We start from the raw sequence: 16,645 nt of genomic DNA, 5'->3' as shown, positions 1-16,645 counted from the left end.
TTTTTTTTTTTTTGCGTTACGCTGGCCTCTCACTGCTGTGGCCTCTCCCGTTGCGGAGCACAGGCTCCGGACGCGCAGGCTCAGCGGCCATGGCTCACGGGCCCAGCCGCTCCGCGGCACGTGGGATCTTCCCGGACCGGGGCACGAACCCGCGTCCGCCGCATCGGCAGGCGGACTCTCAACCACTGCACCACCAGGGAAGCCCTTGATGTCTGTTCTTAATCATTTTCCATGCACTGACAAACCTCCCCAACACAAACCTACCCCTTGGTTGTAAATCCCCACACATTCTTGTGTATGTACGTGGAGTTGAGCTCAATCTTTCTGAATCTTCCTTATCATTTTTAACAAGTATAAGAATAATTTTTTCTTTTAACAGAGATCAAAGCTTAAATATGAGGTTTCTTAAAGAGGCTAACACAGTGCCAAACTGTCCTCAGAGGACTGAAAATTAGGTTGGGAAGTCCACTGTGTCAGTGCACTTACAACAGAGCTCTCAAACTGAGCTGCGCATTGGAGCCGGGGTAAGTTATGTAAAGGAGTGAAGCGGGCTAGGTGAGAAATGGGCAGTCTGGAGTCGGGAGCGTCCCTGCCCTCTAGAGGGACTGCCCTTATCTGCGCCACCTAGTGTTGCTACCTGGAAATGACCTTCTGAGTGGTTTTTTTTTTTAAGAGAAGCAAGAGAGAAATCTGGATTTTTATGAAAGCTCAATTCAATGGACAAAGAAAGAAAAGAAAGGAAAGGAAAGAGGAAAAGGGCGAGGAGAGAGAGAGGAAGAGGCAGGGGAGGGAAGGGAAGGGAAAATCACACAGGACACACACACAGACCTGCAGAAGGAATTTATTCAGTCTGTGGATCACCTGTTTGCAAGCGCATTTTTAGGTGTTATTAAATCTTATCACAGTGGACTCCCATTGCTTTTAAAGACTTTTACTCCTCACTCTAAACCACCAAGTAATTACATTTTTTAAATGACCTATTTGTCCAACCCATTAGAGGCTATAGATTTCTGCTGTTTGGCCGGAGAGGCGAGGGGCAGATGAGGGAGGGCTGCTTCCTGAGCTCTAGCAGTCTTTCCGGGGCTCCTGGAGGTGCTGTGACAATTACAATAGCAGATATGTTTTGAGTAGTGTTGATTTCCTATCTACCCTTGAATCAAGAGATTTCGAATTACAGGTGATAGCCAAGCAATCTGGGCTTTTCTTCTTGATTTTTTAAAAAAATAAATTTATTTATTTATTTATTATTTATTTTTGGCTGCGTTGGGTCTTTGTTGCTGCGCACGGGCTTTCTCTAGTTGCGGCGAGCCGGGGCTACTCTTCGTTGCGGTGCACGGGTTTCTCATTGCGGTGGCTTCTCTTGTTGCAGAGCACGGGCTCCAGGCACGTGGACTCGGTAGTTGTGGCTCGCGGGCTCTAGAGCGCAGGCGCAGTAGTTGTGGCATACGGGCTTAGTTGCTCCGCGGCATGTGGGATCTTCCCGGACCAGGGCTCGAACCCGTGTCCCCTGCATTGGCAGGCGGATTCTTAACCACTGCACCACCAGGGAAGTCCCTCTTCTTGATTCTTGAATTGATGGATAATTTAGCCACTATTCACAATGCAAACAAAAGAAAACATCCTTTCCAAAATAAACCAGTCCAATCAGCTCTCTGTGGGAAATGGGGGTAAACTCAGTGACTCCTGAGAGTTTAATGACGTCCCTCGTCTTTTCTAAGTCTTTCAACTTTCAGCTGCTGAACTCTGAGGTGCTCGTACTTTACAGTCGCCTTTGGCAAGCCAGGCTTCTTGGCTCCAGCCGAGTAACATGGGAGATGTTCTGTCCTCCTGGGTTTATTAGACCTTCCAGCGTTCTGTAGCAGGTGGCCAATGTACTTGTTTTTAATTGTCTAAACCTGGGTTACAGATACATAAAATCTCAAAACTAAGATACAACCATGTTCTTATTTCTAAAAATAGCACTCTTTTAAATTGTGTTTTCATTAATATTTCATGCCATGGGTTAAATTTTTTTATTATTTTGAAGTTCGGCAGGGCTTAATAATGGCCATTTTGGAGGGAACTGGAATCAATGAACACCTTTTTTGTGCGCAGGACCCTGCACTGTGTCCTGTGGAGTGAAGAGAAAAGAATGAATAAGCTAGTTCCCTTCCCTCCTGAGACCTGAAGGACTTTGGGAGAAATGAGGCATTTATACACATAACAGCGGTACAAAAACAGTACATAAAAAGCACAATACAAAGGACGCAGATGACCATAGCTGTAGGATTTTGAAAAGAGAGAGAGACTTTATGACCTGAAAGGCCTCAGAAGGCTTTCAGAAAGGATATGGGATTTAAGTGGGGCTTTGAAGAATGGGTAGGCTGTTTGAGGATGAGGGGCTCAGAGAGAGGACTAAAGGTATAATAAAGACAGGTACGAAAGAGCGAGAGGAAAGATGGGCTGGCGCCAGAACAAGTGATTGCGATAGAAAACTCCAGAAAGGAAGAAATGGAGTATAAACCTGGGGACATGGTTTGAATGAGCAGAAAGCTGTCAAGACCAAGCACATTTAACCCATGAATGTGAATAATGAAGTTAGAAGGAAGAGCTGGTTTGGGGAAGAAGATAAGTTGGATTTATTGTTAGATGTCATATGATAGATCAGCCAAATAACATGGAACCAAAATATAAAATTATTTATTTTCAAAATCTGGGCTCAAGAGGGAAGAGATATGGGAACATATGTATATGTATAACTGATTCACTTTGTTATAAAGCAGAAACTAACACACCATTGTAAAGCAATTGTACCCCAATAAAGATGTTAAAAAAAAAAAAAAGAATTAAAAAAAAAAAAATCTGGGCTTAGCCAGATTTGCCTTTGCCTTACTTTGACCCTAAAGCTGAAGTTAAGATTGTGCTGTTTGATTTATTATCCAACACATGCAAAACAGTAGGATCTTTGATTTTTGGATCTGGAAGAGTCCTCAGAAATCACATAATTCATTTCACCAATGAGTTAATTTGGGGTGCAGAAAGATTAAGTGATTCCCATGAGGTCACAGAACCTATGAATGATAGAGGTAATATTAAAACAGTCATCTACTAATTTCTGAACCATTGCTGGAGTCTGGTTTTCCTTTCTAAAAAATGTTTATGCATAAACTCACATGAATAAATTTTCATAAATACTTTAAAAGAATTCAGATATACTTTTTAAAATGTACTTTTAAAATCCAAAATACTTTTGGATACCTCCATCTCTTTTTCCCTGTTTCCAAAGTCATCACACTCCCTCCATTTACCACCTAGTATGTCTCATTCTGTATATTTTTAGAATTTACATAATCATACACAAACACATCTGTACACACCCACATAACACATACATATGTAGTGTTTTAGGTCATTGTTTTACAGAAATGAAAACATATATATTCTTCTCTGTACCTTGCTTTTCTCATTCAGCCATACCTTGGGGAAATTTCTCCCAAGTGAAAAGTTATAGTCTAATTAACTGTTTATTTTAATGGTTGTATATTGCTTTACCATAGAGCTTTGTCATGATTTGTTCTGCCTTTCCACCTAATCAAGGAGATGAGTTTATTTTGAATTTCTTGTCTCTACAAATAGTACTTCAATAAACATACATGTACGTATATCTACATATGCTGGTATTTTATTTCTATGGCTAGGATCACTGAGTCAAGGATGTGTGTATTTTTAGTTTTAAAAGCAAAACTGCTTCCCTAAGAAAGCTGCAACAATACACATTTGCACAAACAATTAATGAAAATACTTCCCTTCACTAGATCTCCCCAGGCCATGGTGTTATAACATTGTTTTTTTAAGTCTTTGCAAGTGCAATTGGTGTAGAGTAAAATCTCGTTGTTACTTTATTTACATTTCTTTGAGTACAAATGAATTTGATCATCTTTTCATAAGACTATTGGCTATTGGATTTCCTATCTTGCAAACTGTTCCTTCATATTCTTTATCCATTTTTCCAGTGGATTATTTTGTCTCCTTGTACGTTTTTAAGAGCTTCTGCTATATTACAGATATTTTTGCCTGTCCTCCAGGGTTGCAAACGTTTTTAAACCTATCATACCTGTTCCTCATCTTTTGCCATATGCAAAAATTTTGTCATTTTTAAGTCACCTATGCTGATGTTTTCTCTCACAGATTTTGTATTTTCTGCCTTTGCCAGAAGAAGCCTTCCTACCCTGCCCCTGGGTTACATTTATGATCCTACATGTTCTTAACAGGATTATTTCTTTATTTATTTTCCATTTTAACCTTCAATCTCTCTAAGTCCATCTAAGATTTATTTTTGGAATTGGTGTAAGATAAAGATCTAGTTTTCTTTTCTTCTGGTTGAATAGTTTGCCAGCCCCTTATATTAAATAACGCATCCTTTTGTCACCAAATTGAAACGCCTTTTTTATCATATATTGAATCCTCATTTATATCTGGATCTATTTCGAGATATTCTATTCCGCATATCTGTTTAGGCCCATTTCAATACTTATTCATTTGATTACAGTAGCTTTATAGGATTTTCTGATACCTGGTAAATCGGATTACTCAAATGAGGTAGTTATCAAGTGCATAGGTAAATATGTTAAAAACCTATTTGCTAGACAGCGATGGGATGCAAGCAGAAACTAATATATCAAAATAATACCTGTATAATTAAAATAATTTTTCCAGAATCTTTCTTCCCAAGATCTATTTTTATATCAAGAGATATGGGAAGAGAAGTTTTCATGGGCTTATGAGATCTCATACAAGTGACAATTTGGTGTAGTTTCAATCCGCAAATACTGTATTAATGGTACTGTTTCCTTGATTCACAGATTGGTCCTTCAGAGGAATCGTCTCTGATTGCATCTTCACTGTGAGCTACGACTGCTTCCCAGTGGGAGCGCTGCTCAGGGGAGAGCTCTGAGATTTTCCCGAAGAGAAATTCCATGGGGACTGTACCTGACCCTCTGAGATCGGCTAAAACTTCCCTGATTGCAGCTTCTGGAAAAGAAGAGGACCTGGGAGAGGTTCAGGCTGCTTCACCTCAGACTCAACCAGCCGTCCTGGGTAGGAACACCAATGGCCTTTCTGGCACTCCTGCAGAGCCAGACCTCAGTCCCAGGACAGCTGCTGAGGCCCTGATGCAGGCCAGTGAGGATGAGGCCGCGCAGCCAGCCATGTCGTCTGCTGGCATTGTCAATGAGGTGGGGAAAGCATCTCCCACGTTCAACTCTCCTGGCAATACCCAGCTGCCAGGGAGCAGGGAGCCCGCAGCGCCAGCCCCGTGTTCTGCGGCAGGAAAGGATCTGATACACGTAGCGTTCACCATACCAGCCAATCAGCACACCCACCCGGCCATCCCAGGGGACCAGCCCAACTCCAGCCTCCCATCAGGACCTGAAGACACCCTGGTGAAATCACAGAGAACTGCAGACGGAGAGCAAGCTGAGAAGTCAAGTTGTCCGGTGGGAGGGATCCGTGGCAAAGATCAGGTGCCCCCTTATTCTCCTTCTCAAGAAACCATCCAGGGAATGGTGCAACCTGCAGATACAGCACCCAAGGCGTTCAGCCCTGCCTCCGCTCCTGTAGGTGGACCTGAAGGGGCAAGGCAGCAAGCCGTCTGCGATTCCCAGACGAGGTCCTGTGAATCTCCAGCCAGAGAAGTTAGATGTTCGGAGAACAGACCACCCTCTCCCACGACCTCAGACCCCCAGGCCGTGACTTCGGTGGCACCCCAATCATCCCACCTCCCTAGCGAAGGGTCCGTGTTTCCTCCAGATCCAGAGAAGATGCTGCCACCAGCACAGCCTCAGGGGGCAAGGTTCAGAGAAGTGAGTACGATGACCAGCCAAGCTGAAAATGAGATCAAGGAGGTTCCCCCCAGGGCTCAGCAAGATGCTGAGGTGCAGGCAGTGGCCAGTGTGGAGAGCAGATCGGTGTCTACCAGCCCCAGCATTCTCACTGCGTTCTTAAAGGAAACCCCCGCTCCAGAGCAGTTCGAACAGGAGCAGCTGCGTGTCGTCTGCCGCGGCAGTGGCCGCGTAAGCCACACGTTGGAGCTGTCTGCAAGCACCCCAGCCCCCCGGGAGGCGGGTCAGTGCCTTGGCATCATGCCAGAGGTGCACATCCAGTCAGCTGCAGCTGTTTCTGCAGCTTTCCGGGGGGAAGGTAAATCAGCGAGCCTACCGGCTGAGGTCCTTAAAACCTCATCAATCCACGTGGCATCCAGTAACGCTCAGGCTACATGTAAAGAAGATGGGAGGGCAGCGGGAATGACCCAGGTGGGGCAAGAGCCCGCCTCTAGACAGCTTTTGGGTACTAATTCTACCTCCCTGAAAGCTAGCCTCAGTGACCAGATTTCTATCAGTGCAGGATGTCAAGCGGAAACAAGTCACGGATTAGGGAAAGTTGAAACGAAGCCATCTGAGTTTGCAGCGGAAGCCACCAATGGCCACAAACCGGACCCAGACTGGAAACTCTCCAATTCTTGTGGCCCTGCCAGCAGAGCTGACCAGCCCGGGAACTTGGATCTCACGAATCAAGGGGACACAAGAGAGAAGCAGCTTGCATCTCCTCAGATAGTAAGAGAACAAGAATCTTCCGGCACCGATATCCTGGACCCGAGGGCAAGGGCAGAGGCCAAAACTGTACTGCTCAATCCTAAATCTCAAGAAAGTAGAGGCACCGCCTCAGCTGCCAGCCCTACACCCTCCCCAGTTAGGAGGAGCCAGGAGGGCGGCGTGGAAGAAAATAGACAGCCCAAGACAGCCACCAGCCTAAGCCTGCCGTCTGATTCCATGGGGGACTCCAGTCCCGGTTCTGGCAAGAGAACCCCTTCTCGCTCCGTCAAAGCCAGTCCCCGCCGGGCCAGCCGGGTCAGCGAGTTCCTCAAGGAGCAGAAGTTAAACGTGACGGCAGCTGCCGCCCAGGTGGGACTCACTCCGGGAGAGAAGAAAAAGCACCTGGGTGCTGACGCCAGGCTGCAGTTGAAACAGTCCAAGCGTGTCCGGGACGTGGTGTGGGACGAGCAGGGCATGACCTGGGAGGTGTACGGCGCTTCCCTGGACCCAGAGTCCCTGGGCGTCGCCATCCAGAACCATTTACAACGACAAATCAGGGAACACGAGAAATTAATCAAATCTCAAAGCAGCCAGAGCCGGAGATCCATCTCCTCGGATACTTCTTCCAATAAAAAGCTCAAAGGCAGGCAGCCCAGTGTTTTCCAGTCCATGTTGCAGAACTTCCGACGGCCCAACTGCTGCATTCGTCCTGCTCCTTCTTCTGTATTAGATTGAAAAGGAACATGTACGGGAGCCCTTGTATGCTTTACGGTCTTCATAGATAGCCCTCTGTCTATGTCAAAGCTTAGTGTTTTCTGAGACCAGGAAGAGAAAGCATTAACTTGAGGAAACTGCTATTAAGGATTGTGGCGTCCTTGGATTGGGGGTCCATAAATAATACATCATTTCGGTTTGAAAGAAAGAAAAGAAGCAAACTTCACCGAAGGTTTACGACCTTAATTAAGAGGAAATAACATTCAGTGGGTTTTTTACTATGATGTTGCTTATAGAATAACATGATCATTACCCATGTCATTTTGTATTACTCACTCAATTTATCACACTGTGGTATTTCCATTAAAATCCCTGCTTTATATTAAAAATAGCAAAAACACTCTTAGTGAAAACACGGTTATGCTTTCTAGTCCATTGCAATAAGAATGCTGATACCACACAAAACTCAAGTAGGTGATGAGAAATACCATGTAAAAAATGGAAACAGGGCTTCCCTGGTGGCGCAGTGGTTGAGAGTCTGCCTGTCGATGCAGGGGACACGGGTTCGTGCCCCGGTCCGGGAAGATCCCACATGCCGCGGAGCGGCTGGGCCCGTGAGCCATGGCCGCTGAGCCTGCGCATCCGGAGCCTGTGCTCCGCAACGGGAGAGGCCACAACAGTGAGAGGCCCGCGTACCGCAAAAAAAAAAAAAAAAAAAAAAAAAGGAAACAAATTTGACTCATTCCTCGGCCAGAAGATATTAAATAAAAGCATTTAAATGCATAAAATGCCAAATATGAAGTAATATTTGTAAACATCTGCAGATAACCCTTTTGATGAACCTTGTTATACCTGTTAATAAACGTAAGAAAGTCATATTAGGAAAAAAATTAGCACAGCATTTGACTATGATTACTGCCCACATAAAACATGCGTTTATATCTACACATTTTCCTGCACTGAAGGAAAGGGTCATCTCTGTGATTGTAACTAGATTAAATTCATATTTCCTTACCCTAGAGGAAGGACGTGCGACTGAATTCTTGAAGAGAGTCCTCAAATCATTGATAATGCTAAATCGTGTGTTGTTCAGGTGTTCTCTGATGACATTCTACTGAGAAAGTTATGGTTCTGGTAAGGAATTAGAAATAGCCAATTACCAAACACTTTTTTCTGTGTTGAAAAAAAGAAAGCCTCCTGAGTAACAAAAACAACAGGTTTAACTGAAACTCCTGTAAACGGGATGCATTTTTTTGTTTTGTTTTGATTTGGTTCGGTAGCTTCTCACAGAAAATGGAGTCAAATAGAAATGAGCTCGCTTACTGTTTTTGTATGTAGACTAATATCGTCTAATTACTTACGTCTAATCTGTGGTAAAAAGGTAACCTCTGCAAGCCTCTTGATTTTAAGAGAAATACCATCCTATCTCATCCTTCAAACCCAATAAAAGAAGCCGCCTTTACAAAAACATGCTTTGAGCTTTGGGTGGGCTTGGTCCTTGAGAACACAGGCACCTGTTTGAGCTGAGCCCTCTCCTGTCTCCATAAGGGGAGCGTGTCCCTGGGGCCCGTGAGTGCTGTGCAGGGCACTGGGCTGGGGTGACCAACAGTGGCTTGAGTCAGGGTAGTGAGGAAGAGGGGAGTGAGCGAGGGTCCTTGAAAGGCTTCCCCTCCTGGACTTGCAGGGAGGTTGCTGGTTTCCACCTTGCTTCTAGAAAATCACTGTTAGAGCTTGGAGGGGCCCTTGATGAGCAGTATTCTCTCTCCAGAGATTCATAAATGCCATTTGTGCAGTAAATGCACAGTGTCTGTTTCGGCTTTTTTTTTTAATTCTCTTTTGAAGATTCTGAATACATGGTGGTGCTTGGATCTCATACGTAAGCTTTAACACCACAGGCTACACTGGACATAACCTAAATTAGTAAATAGACATTGATTGCTTTCAAAGCCATTGGACTGTCGATGAAGCCTGTATAAGTAGACCAGTCACAGCATTCTCAGAGCCGGAGAATGGCAATTAGAGTTGTTAGACTTCAAACTTACAATGAATTTTTTAATAAAGCACATGTTTCAGTTTCTCACCGATTGGCCTCTAGTAAAAAGGCTATCTAAAGTAGAAATTACCATCAAATTAGCGGCCAAATTATTATTAATGAATTGAGTCTAAAACTCTCTCTTTGGGCCTTAAATACCCATGTGTCGTGGTGTTCATGTCACTTCTGTAGAAGATGCCTTTGCCAGTATGTAACCTCCCCCTGTCTCGCTCACTGGCTGTCTCCCTCACACGTGCTGTGTACACACGGAGAACACCTTCTGTACACAGTGGCAGCTGTCAGCAGTACCCATTCCAGATGGGCGGGCCCCAGGTCACCCTCTGCTCTGAACTGGCTGGAACAGGCTGTTCCCTGCATTAAAATAGGAGGAGAAAAGGAAGAATTCAGCATCTGGTAATAATATTTGTTTTCATGAGTTTGGAGTAACCACATGATTTATATAAATAGTAAAAGGAAACAGAGGCTGAAGAGACTTGTAGGCACTGGTCACACATGAAAAATAAATTAAGAAAATTCAATAAATTAAAACTGAATTTGGTGTTGTAGTTAGGCCCCTCAAATGAAAGCTTAATGGGTGATGGAGTCACTGTAGCTGGTTTTCTTTGGGACTGAAACTAACCTTGACTTCTTAACCTTTAATTTTTTACTTTCGATCTTTACCACGCTCTAAAGACTGTCACAAAATGTTACAAAAGCTCTCTTCTCGCTTACTGAATCTTATAGAAGGGACAGCTTTGAAAAACAAGTCACAGAAGTAGCTCTTCCAGTGAACAGGAGCCCATTTAAGACGGCAGCGTTTCCGCATTATGATCCCCTAAGGACCCTCAGGACAAAACCTTGATTTGAAAACGTTCTTTCACCTCCATCTGTGGCACAGCGTACACATTCAGGACATCATTTGTGGTTCCTTAGTTTCATTCAACAAGTGAAGTTTCAAAATAATTTTCACGGCACAGTCTCTGAACTTGCTCTTCTTTTGCTTACCTGCATGACACACATTGGGTTAAAAGCTGTTTCTCTCCTTAATTTCTTTTAGTTATGTTTTGGTCCTTTTTAATGCATTTTAGTTGTTGATATAAATGGAGGAGATATTTTATTAAGTAAATAAGTATAAGATATTTTTTAAACCAGTAGCAAAAGAGAGATGAGTTCGAACATCTAAATGTTTAAAATGTGAAGATGCTTACCCAGTGAATATTAGAATTTTTAATTTAAATATTGATTTTTCTATCTTTATGACTATACGAAAAATGTGATCCCTTCAACTGTCATATCTATGTATCTTCAGTACTTTTCTAATTATTTCTTTCTGGATTATTACCCGTGATGCCACAGACCAACTACTTTCTATACAGTAAAATCCTAATTAAGCTTTGTGTTTTGGATCAGTGGTATAAGTTAAACATTTTGTTAACCAGAAAGTTAACCAGAAACCTTTTTGTTTGCATCCAAAATTTATAAAAATATTTATAAAAATTATTACTGTGTTTTCCTACCTTGACAAGTCAGCTATACTGACTACAATTTGATTTTTGATGACGTTTAATCTATAGAATTGTCTAATATTTATTATCTTGGATACCATTGTTTTCCATGTTATAGGTTAAATATCATAATTGAAGTAAATTGGACCGAATATGCATGTGTAACGTATACCTAGAGGTTGAATTTTGGAACCAAATTCTTAATAAGAGCTTATCTGAAAGTAGACAGCAGAAGAGGAAAACAGCTTTGGGTTGCATTTCAGAGTATCAAGGTTTTATAGTTCCCAGCTTATTCTAATGTTCTTCCTCTCATCTCTAGGAGTTCCTATCATTGGGGGAATACCTGTATATATACCACGTGAAGACTAGAATACGATGTGACTTTAAAATTTGTTTACAGAGGACATATATGAGTATGCTGTTAATGTAAATTGTTTGGTTCTGTTGTATCCACTTCGTTACCGTTTTGGTGCCAAAATGTGAGAAATTGTCTTCTCTTCCTCCTACATATTGTGCAAGTGTTAAAAAATGTGTCCATTTCTAGTACCACATAATTTGCCACATCCCTTGTCTACTTTTTAAGAATCAGTATAAAGAAAAACAATACATTAGGGTAAGATTTGCATAAATGTGTTTTTACTGAAAATTGGGCACTTGTAGCCTTGTGTAGGCCTCTACCTGTCTGACTTACTAATCGTCTACAATGCTGCCATGGAGATGGCGCTGTTTACTCTCTCCAGCTTTGTCCTAAGTGGTATTTGAGAAATGAAGCCTGTGAACTTCCCTTTGTGATAGTAATACAATGAACTCAGCAGTATCTCGGATAACTGAGCTGACCGTCTTGTCTCTACCCCTGTTTTGTCTACACCGTGAATCAGAAGTCTTGTCCACACCGTGAATCAGAAGTCTTGTCCACGTCTGCCTCAGTGTTTGCTATTTTATATTCATATCTGAGCCTTTTGTTTTCTGTTAGCAATGTTCTTTGATTCCATGTATGGCCCCTTTGGTTGAATCTCTCCACAGGTGGGTCAGCTGCTGCCACCTGCAAATAACAGGTGATATGCCGAATCTCCTGTCCATCTCTGTAACTATATCCTTCTTAATGAAATTCTGCAACCGGCTGAGTAATTATAAATGTCATCTGTGCAGACACATGGGCTTAACGATGTCTACAAAATTTTAGACATTTTTGCAAAAGGGAAAAAAAATAGTAAAGACTGAAACAGATTTCCTTAAACTTTATCCTATGCTTGGAAACAACAAATTCTCCTTGGCTACAGAAATAAACTTGATTTGCAATAGCCAAGGACATAAATGAAGTTGGATGGAGGTGGAAAAATTCTGTCTCGCCATCAGTGACATCTGCCCGAGTTCATTACAGCTGCTCTTAACTGTGAACCTTCACCAGCTAAACTACTCACTAGCCACAACCAGTTAACCTCTCTCAAAGCAAATCCAATACATCTGTATATATGTGTAGATTAAAAACAACAACAACAAACCCTGAAAAATTACTGTTAGCTATTAGGTAAATCAAGGTGATAATTACAAAGGACATTGAAATAACAGCAGGCCTTGGTGAAATGACTGTGGAGGCCAGAATGGTGCAACAAGATGTTATTCCCAAGTTTGGTGTGTTTTTTTTTAAGACCCAGATATCTCAGTTACTCATCATGAGAATAAAGACTGTTGATAATGAAATTAAAGCCAAGCAATAATGTGCCCAAAAGAGGCAGTTATACCAGCAAGTGCATCTGTCATGGGCACACCATTATATAATTATGGTTTGCTCCATTAAGACTGACCGTAACCCACAGGGTAACATAAGAAAAGGCATAATGTCTGCTTTCTTGCCGGAAAAACTCGTTTAGGAGCTCCATAAAGAGGTACAGCACTCGTGAGCGTTAGATTTTATGGTTAACAGCTCTGTCTTAACCCTAGCCAAGACCGAAGGAATCACCAAGAATCTTGCTAGCTTAAAACTCGACAGCTCCAACCTGAAACTTGGTTGAAATGGAGGGTTAAGTGTCTGGTAATTACTCTTCCTGGACACTAGCCTGTAGGAAAGGAATTCAGTTAACTCCGCCTAGAGGATTACCAGCCTTAGCTATGAAAAAAAAAAAAGTGTTCTCAAATGCAAAATAACTAAAATGAGAGTACTCATATCAAAAGGGGCCTGAAATAATGCCTTACAGAAAATGATGTTCCAGATGGGCGTTTCTAAATACTAATTCTTCATCAAGTATCCTTTTGGGTTCAAGCTCAAAATCTATTGGCTGGAATAAAGATCACATATTTTACACTTCAGGAAAAGATACTGATGATCAACCGGCATGGTGATAATTATGACGAGAGATACCCTGGTGACTTAAGCGTGTTGAGGAGAATTAAATGTGGGAGAAATGCTAACTTCTTTCTCAGTCTCTTAAGATGTGGGTAGGTCATCGTCTTACTTCAGGGTGAAAATGATAGCTTGATTTTTAACATTGCTGCTAGCATTACCCTTTGTTCCTCTGAAAATTAAATTATTCTTCAGCAAAACTTCTGAGCAGTTAAACTTTTTTTTTTTTCTGGTTCATATTGCTTTTGTGTTATGTAACAGAGCAAACTATGAAATGAGCAAAGGGGGCTTACTCATGTTTATCAGTATCTCTTAATGATTTCAGTTTAGACTTCTTGGCATTTATTTTAACCACAGCTTTGAGTAAATTATTTTCCATAATGCTTTCTGTCATGTCTTAAGATGATGTTGGTAGATCAGGAGATTGCAGTATTACAATCATACTCCTCAGTCCCTACAGGGGAGGAAAGACTAATTCTTGTTTTTAAGGGCATCTGGAAATACCTTTGCCTGAGGTCGAGAAAGGTCAACAGGGCCTGAAAACTCAAGAAGGAAATATACTAACAATTACTACTACATTTCTAAATGTATTTATCTCTGCTGTACTAACGTGCGAACGCTGTGTTGTGCATTATTACACTGTAGTGGTTGTGGTACGTCAGTACATTCTGTAAGTGTGTACAGTCTGTAAGTCGTTGGTTTTCTATTTTTATGTGTAGAAAACAATAACATACTGTATCCCATTTTAAGGCCAAGCTCTGTCATTAGGTAGGCACACGGCTGAAAGTGAATAAAACCAACAAAAGAGTGTGTGTGTAGGTGTGTGTGGGTGTGTGTTAAGTAACAGAATTTGTCCTTTCATTTTTGAAGGTCAGAAATGGCTGTTGTTTTTTTCTTTGAATCCTCTCCAAGAGTAGATAACATAATTGTCACAAAGGTTGAACGTAGTCATCATTTCATTGGCATGTTACTAAATATGCCAGGGCTAAGTCCCCACCATTAGTCACAGGTAAGGTCAGTTCTTTGACCACTGGGTTGATTTACATTGCTCACACATCTTCTCTGTGTTAAGTGTGTGATTAGGGTGTACATACTATGGGTGTGATTGTGTACATACCTTGTATGAATTATCTAAATCTTCAAAGCAGGGCAGGAAAGCAGGAAGAAGAAACAGTTGTTCAAAAGCCTCAAAAGGGCTAATCAATGTGTATTTTCATTTTCTACACATAAAAATGTATACGTAACAACTGTAAATAGCTTACCCACATATACATGCACACATAAATGCATTTTATTCATACTGGTATATTTAAATCAATCATGAATTAAAACAACTAATTGAAAACTGCATCTTTTCATGACTGTTCTGTTTTACATATATTAATATCAGATCAGATGCTCCCCATTAAATGGTGTTACTCCCTGGTAGCAGATTTGGCGCTTAGGAAAGCCCAGACCCACTGAGTCACGAAAATCTAGTTGGTATCTTACTGAGGCACAGACAGGTACTTGAGCGGCTTCAAAGATTGAATGCTGTTCTTTAAGCACCTAATTTTATATGTGGAAATGTCAAACACCAGGGAAAACCAATTATGTTTCATAGACTTCATTTGTGCATTTATTAGTATGTTTATTTGCACAGGCTGATAAAAGCCCTACATTTTAGAGACGTATCCCTAGATTTCAAGAGTGTATAATCGAAGTGAAGCACGGTTGCAGGCGTTATTCTCTTGAGATCAGCAAAACAACGTTTAGCAACGCCAAAGAGAAGTCATAGAGTAAAAATTTTATTTTTTAAAATTATAGATGATGCTGGTAGAATAACAGGATACTAGCAATTAGGATTTCCTTAAGATGGACTCAAATGAATTACTATTATTGACAACAGGTGATACTGTATGGACTGGATAACAAGATTAGAGTCATTAGCCAGCAAATGCCAACACTGGATGACGTTTGTCAATTTATCATAATTCCCATCAGTGAATCGATGTTGTTTTAGTTTCTCTCATTTCTTTGAAAAGGAAGTACTCTACTAGACATCAAAAAGTCTGATCTGGTTCCTAAAACCTAATACGATTTGACCCTGATCCCTTGACACTAAAAATTATGTTGGCTGGATATTAGGTTGAAGTTATGAATAGAAATATCAGAATTGCCCATTAATAGAAAATTCTGTGTGGCAAAGTACAAATATAACCACTTCTCAGTAGAAAGTTAATAATACTATTTAATACATATTCATATTTTAAAGACTGAATGTGCCATCTTTATATCTTAGATTTAAAAAAAAAGGTTAACAACCATAAGGACACTACGTTTACAACTATAGCTAGCTGTGTTTTTTAACTACTAAAAACCTTCTTCTTTATAAGAGCAGCATACATGAAATCTTGATGTCAATATCTACTGTTGCTTAAAAGATAAATTTATGTAATTATTTTGGAAGATAGGTATTAATTTAAGTGCCAACCAGAAAAATTATAGCTGTCAATATAAGAATCATTTATGTGTGTAAATACTCAAAAGAGAAAGACCAAAACTGTAGTGTGATGTTAAATCACTGAAGAAACGGTAATATTTAAAATGAAATTCCATTTATGAATGTATCAATATTAGAATCTAAAGTTATGTCTTTTCATGATGTTGCTATACAAAGGTCGTTAAATTGCTTATTTAAGAAAGCCCCCATCTCCAGAAGGAAATTGACCTACCAATAAAATTTCATTTGCTAGAAAAGTTGGAATGTTATGATAGATCAAGATTTTGAAATTACACATCCACCCTCATTTTGGATTTGATTTTTGAATAGATGAATGAATGAAATTCAAGTGATGACTTAGTTTTACCCTTGAAAAAAATGTCAAATATGATTTTTTTGCATTTTACTTTCCAAAATAAATGTAATATAGATAAAAAGTTACAGTCTTTGTTTTTTGTTGTTATTGTTTCTGCCACTGCTGTCAAAATTGTTCTCTTAGCCCTAGATGTTTAGAATCAGTTGATTTTCAGTGTGACACACTTCTGCTAGGTATCTGCAGTGGAGCTGCAAGTATTTACAATGAACGGGTTTATTCCTTTGATTAAAATAGAATTCCTATGGAATCAACAGTGCCTGCAGGTCATCAGAGGCAGTGGTTTTCCCTGCTCTCAATGGCACGGTGGTGTGTGTGTGTGTGTGCACGTATGAACTTTTGCTTTTGCTCCGTGAGAGGTGATGAGAGGTTGACATCCATGGAAATACGGGGGCGGGGGGGTGGGGGTGTTACAGGGTACATCTACTCCTGTGGAGGCATGGAAATCTATATTCAGGCTTATATGGTCTCATGCCTCTGCCCATGGCCGCCCAGGTGTGTTGCTGTGTGATTTCAGCTTTTTCTGCCCACTCCTGGGTAAATAAATCTGGATCCCACAGTTTAGGTTCCTAGAAGGAGACAGAAAACCTAGCCATGGCCTCCAATCCAGATTAGTCATTAATAAAACT

General features: G+C 41.1%; 1 protein-coding gene across 1 annotated transcript in view; it reads left to right on the top strand.

Moving 5' to 3' along the window:
• The window catches only part of GPRIN3 (GPRIN family member 3), a 73,811-nt gene extending 57,738 nt beyond the window's left edge, over positions 1–16,073 (top strand). The window contains exon 2 of the mRNA XM_060011982.1: positions 4,842–16,073. Within this exon, the coding sequence (XP_059867965.1) occupies positions 4,956–7,304 (2,349 nt within the window). The 5' untranslated portion in view covers positions 4,842–4,955 and the 3' untranslated portion in view covers positions 7,305–16,073. The remainder of the gene's footprint in view (positions 1–4,841) is intronic.
• The last annotated feature ends 572 nt before the right edge of the window (positions 16,074–16,645 follow it).

The sequence above is a fragment of the Delphinus delphis genome, chromosome 5 (assembly GCF_949987515.2).
Source record: "Delphinus delphis chromosome 5, mDelDel1.2, whole genome shotgun sequence".
NCBI classification, from domain to species: domain Eukaryota; kingdom Metazoa; phylum Chordata; class Mammalia; order Artiodactyla; family Delphinidae; genus Delphinus; species Delphinus delphis.
The sequence above is the reverse complement of the archived record's forward strand: the minus strand, read 5'-3'. Positions and strand labels throughout refer to the sequence as shown.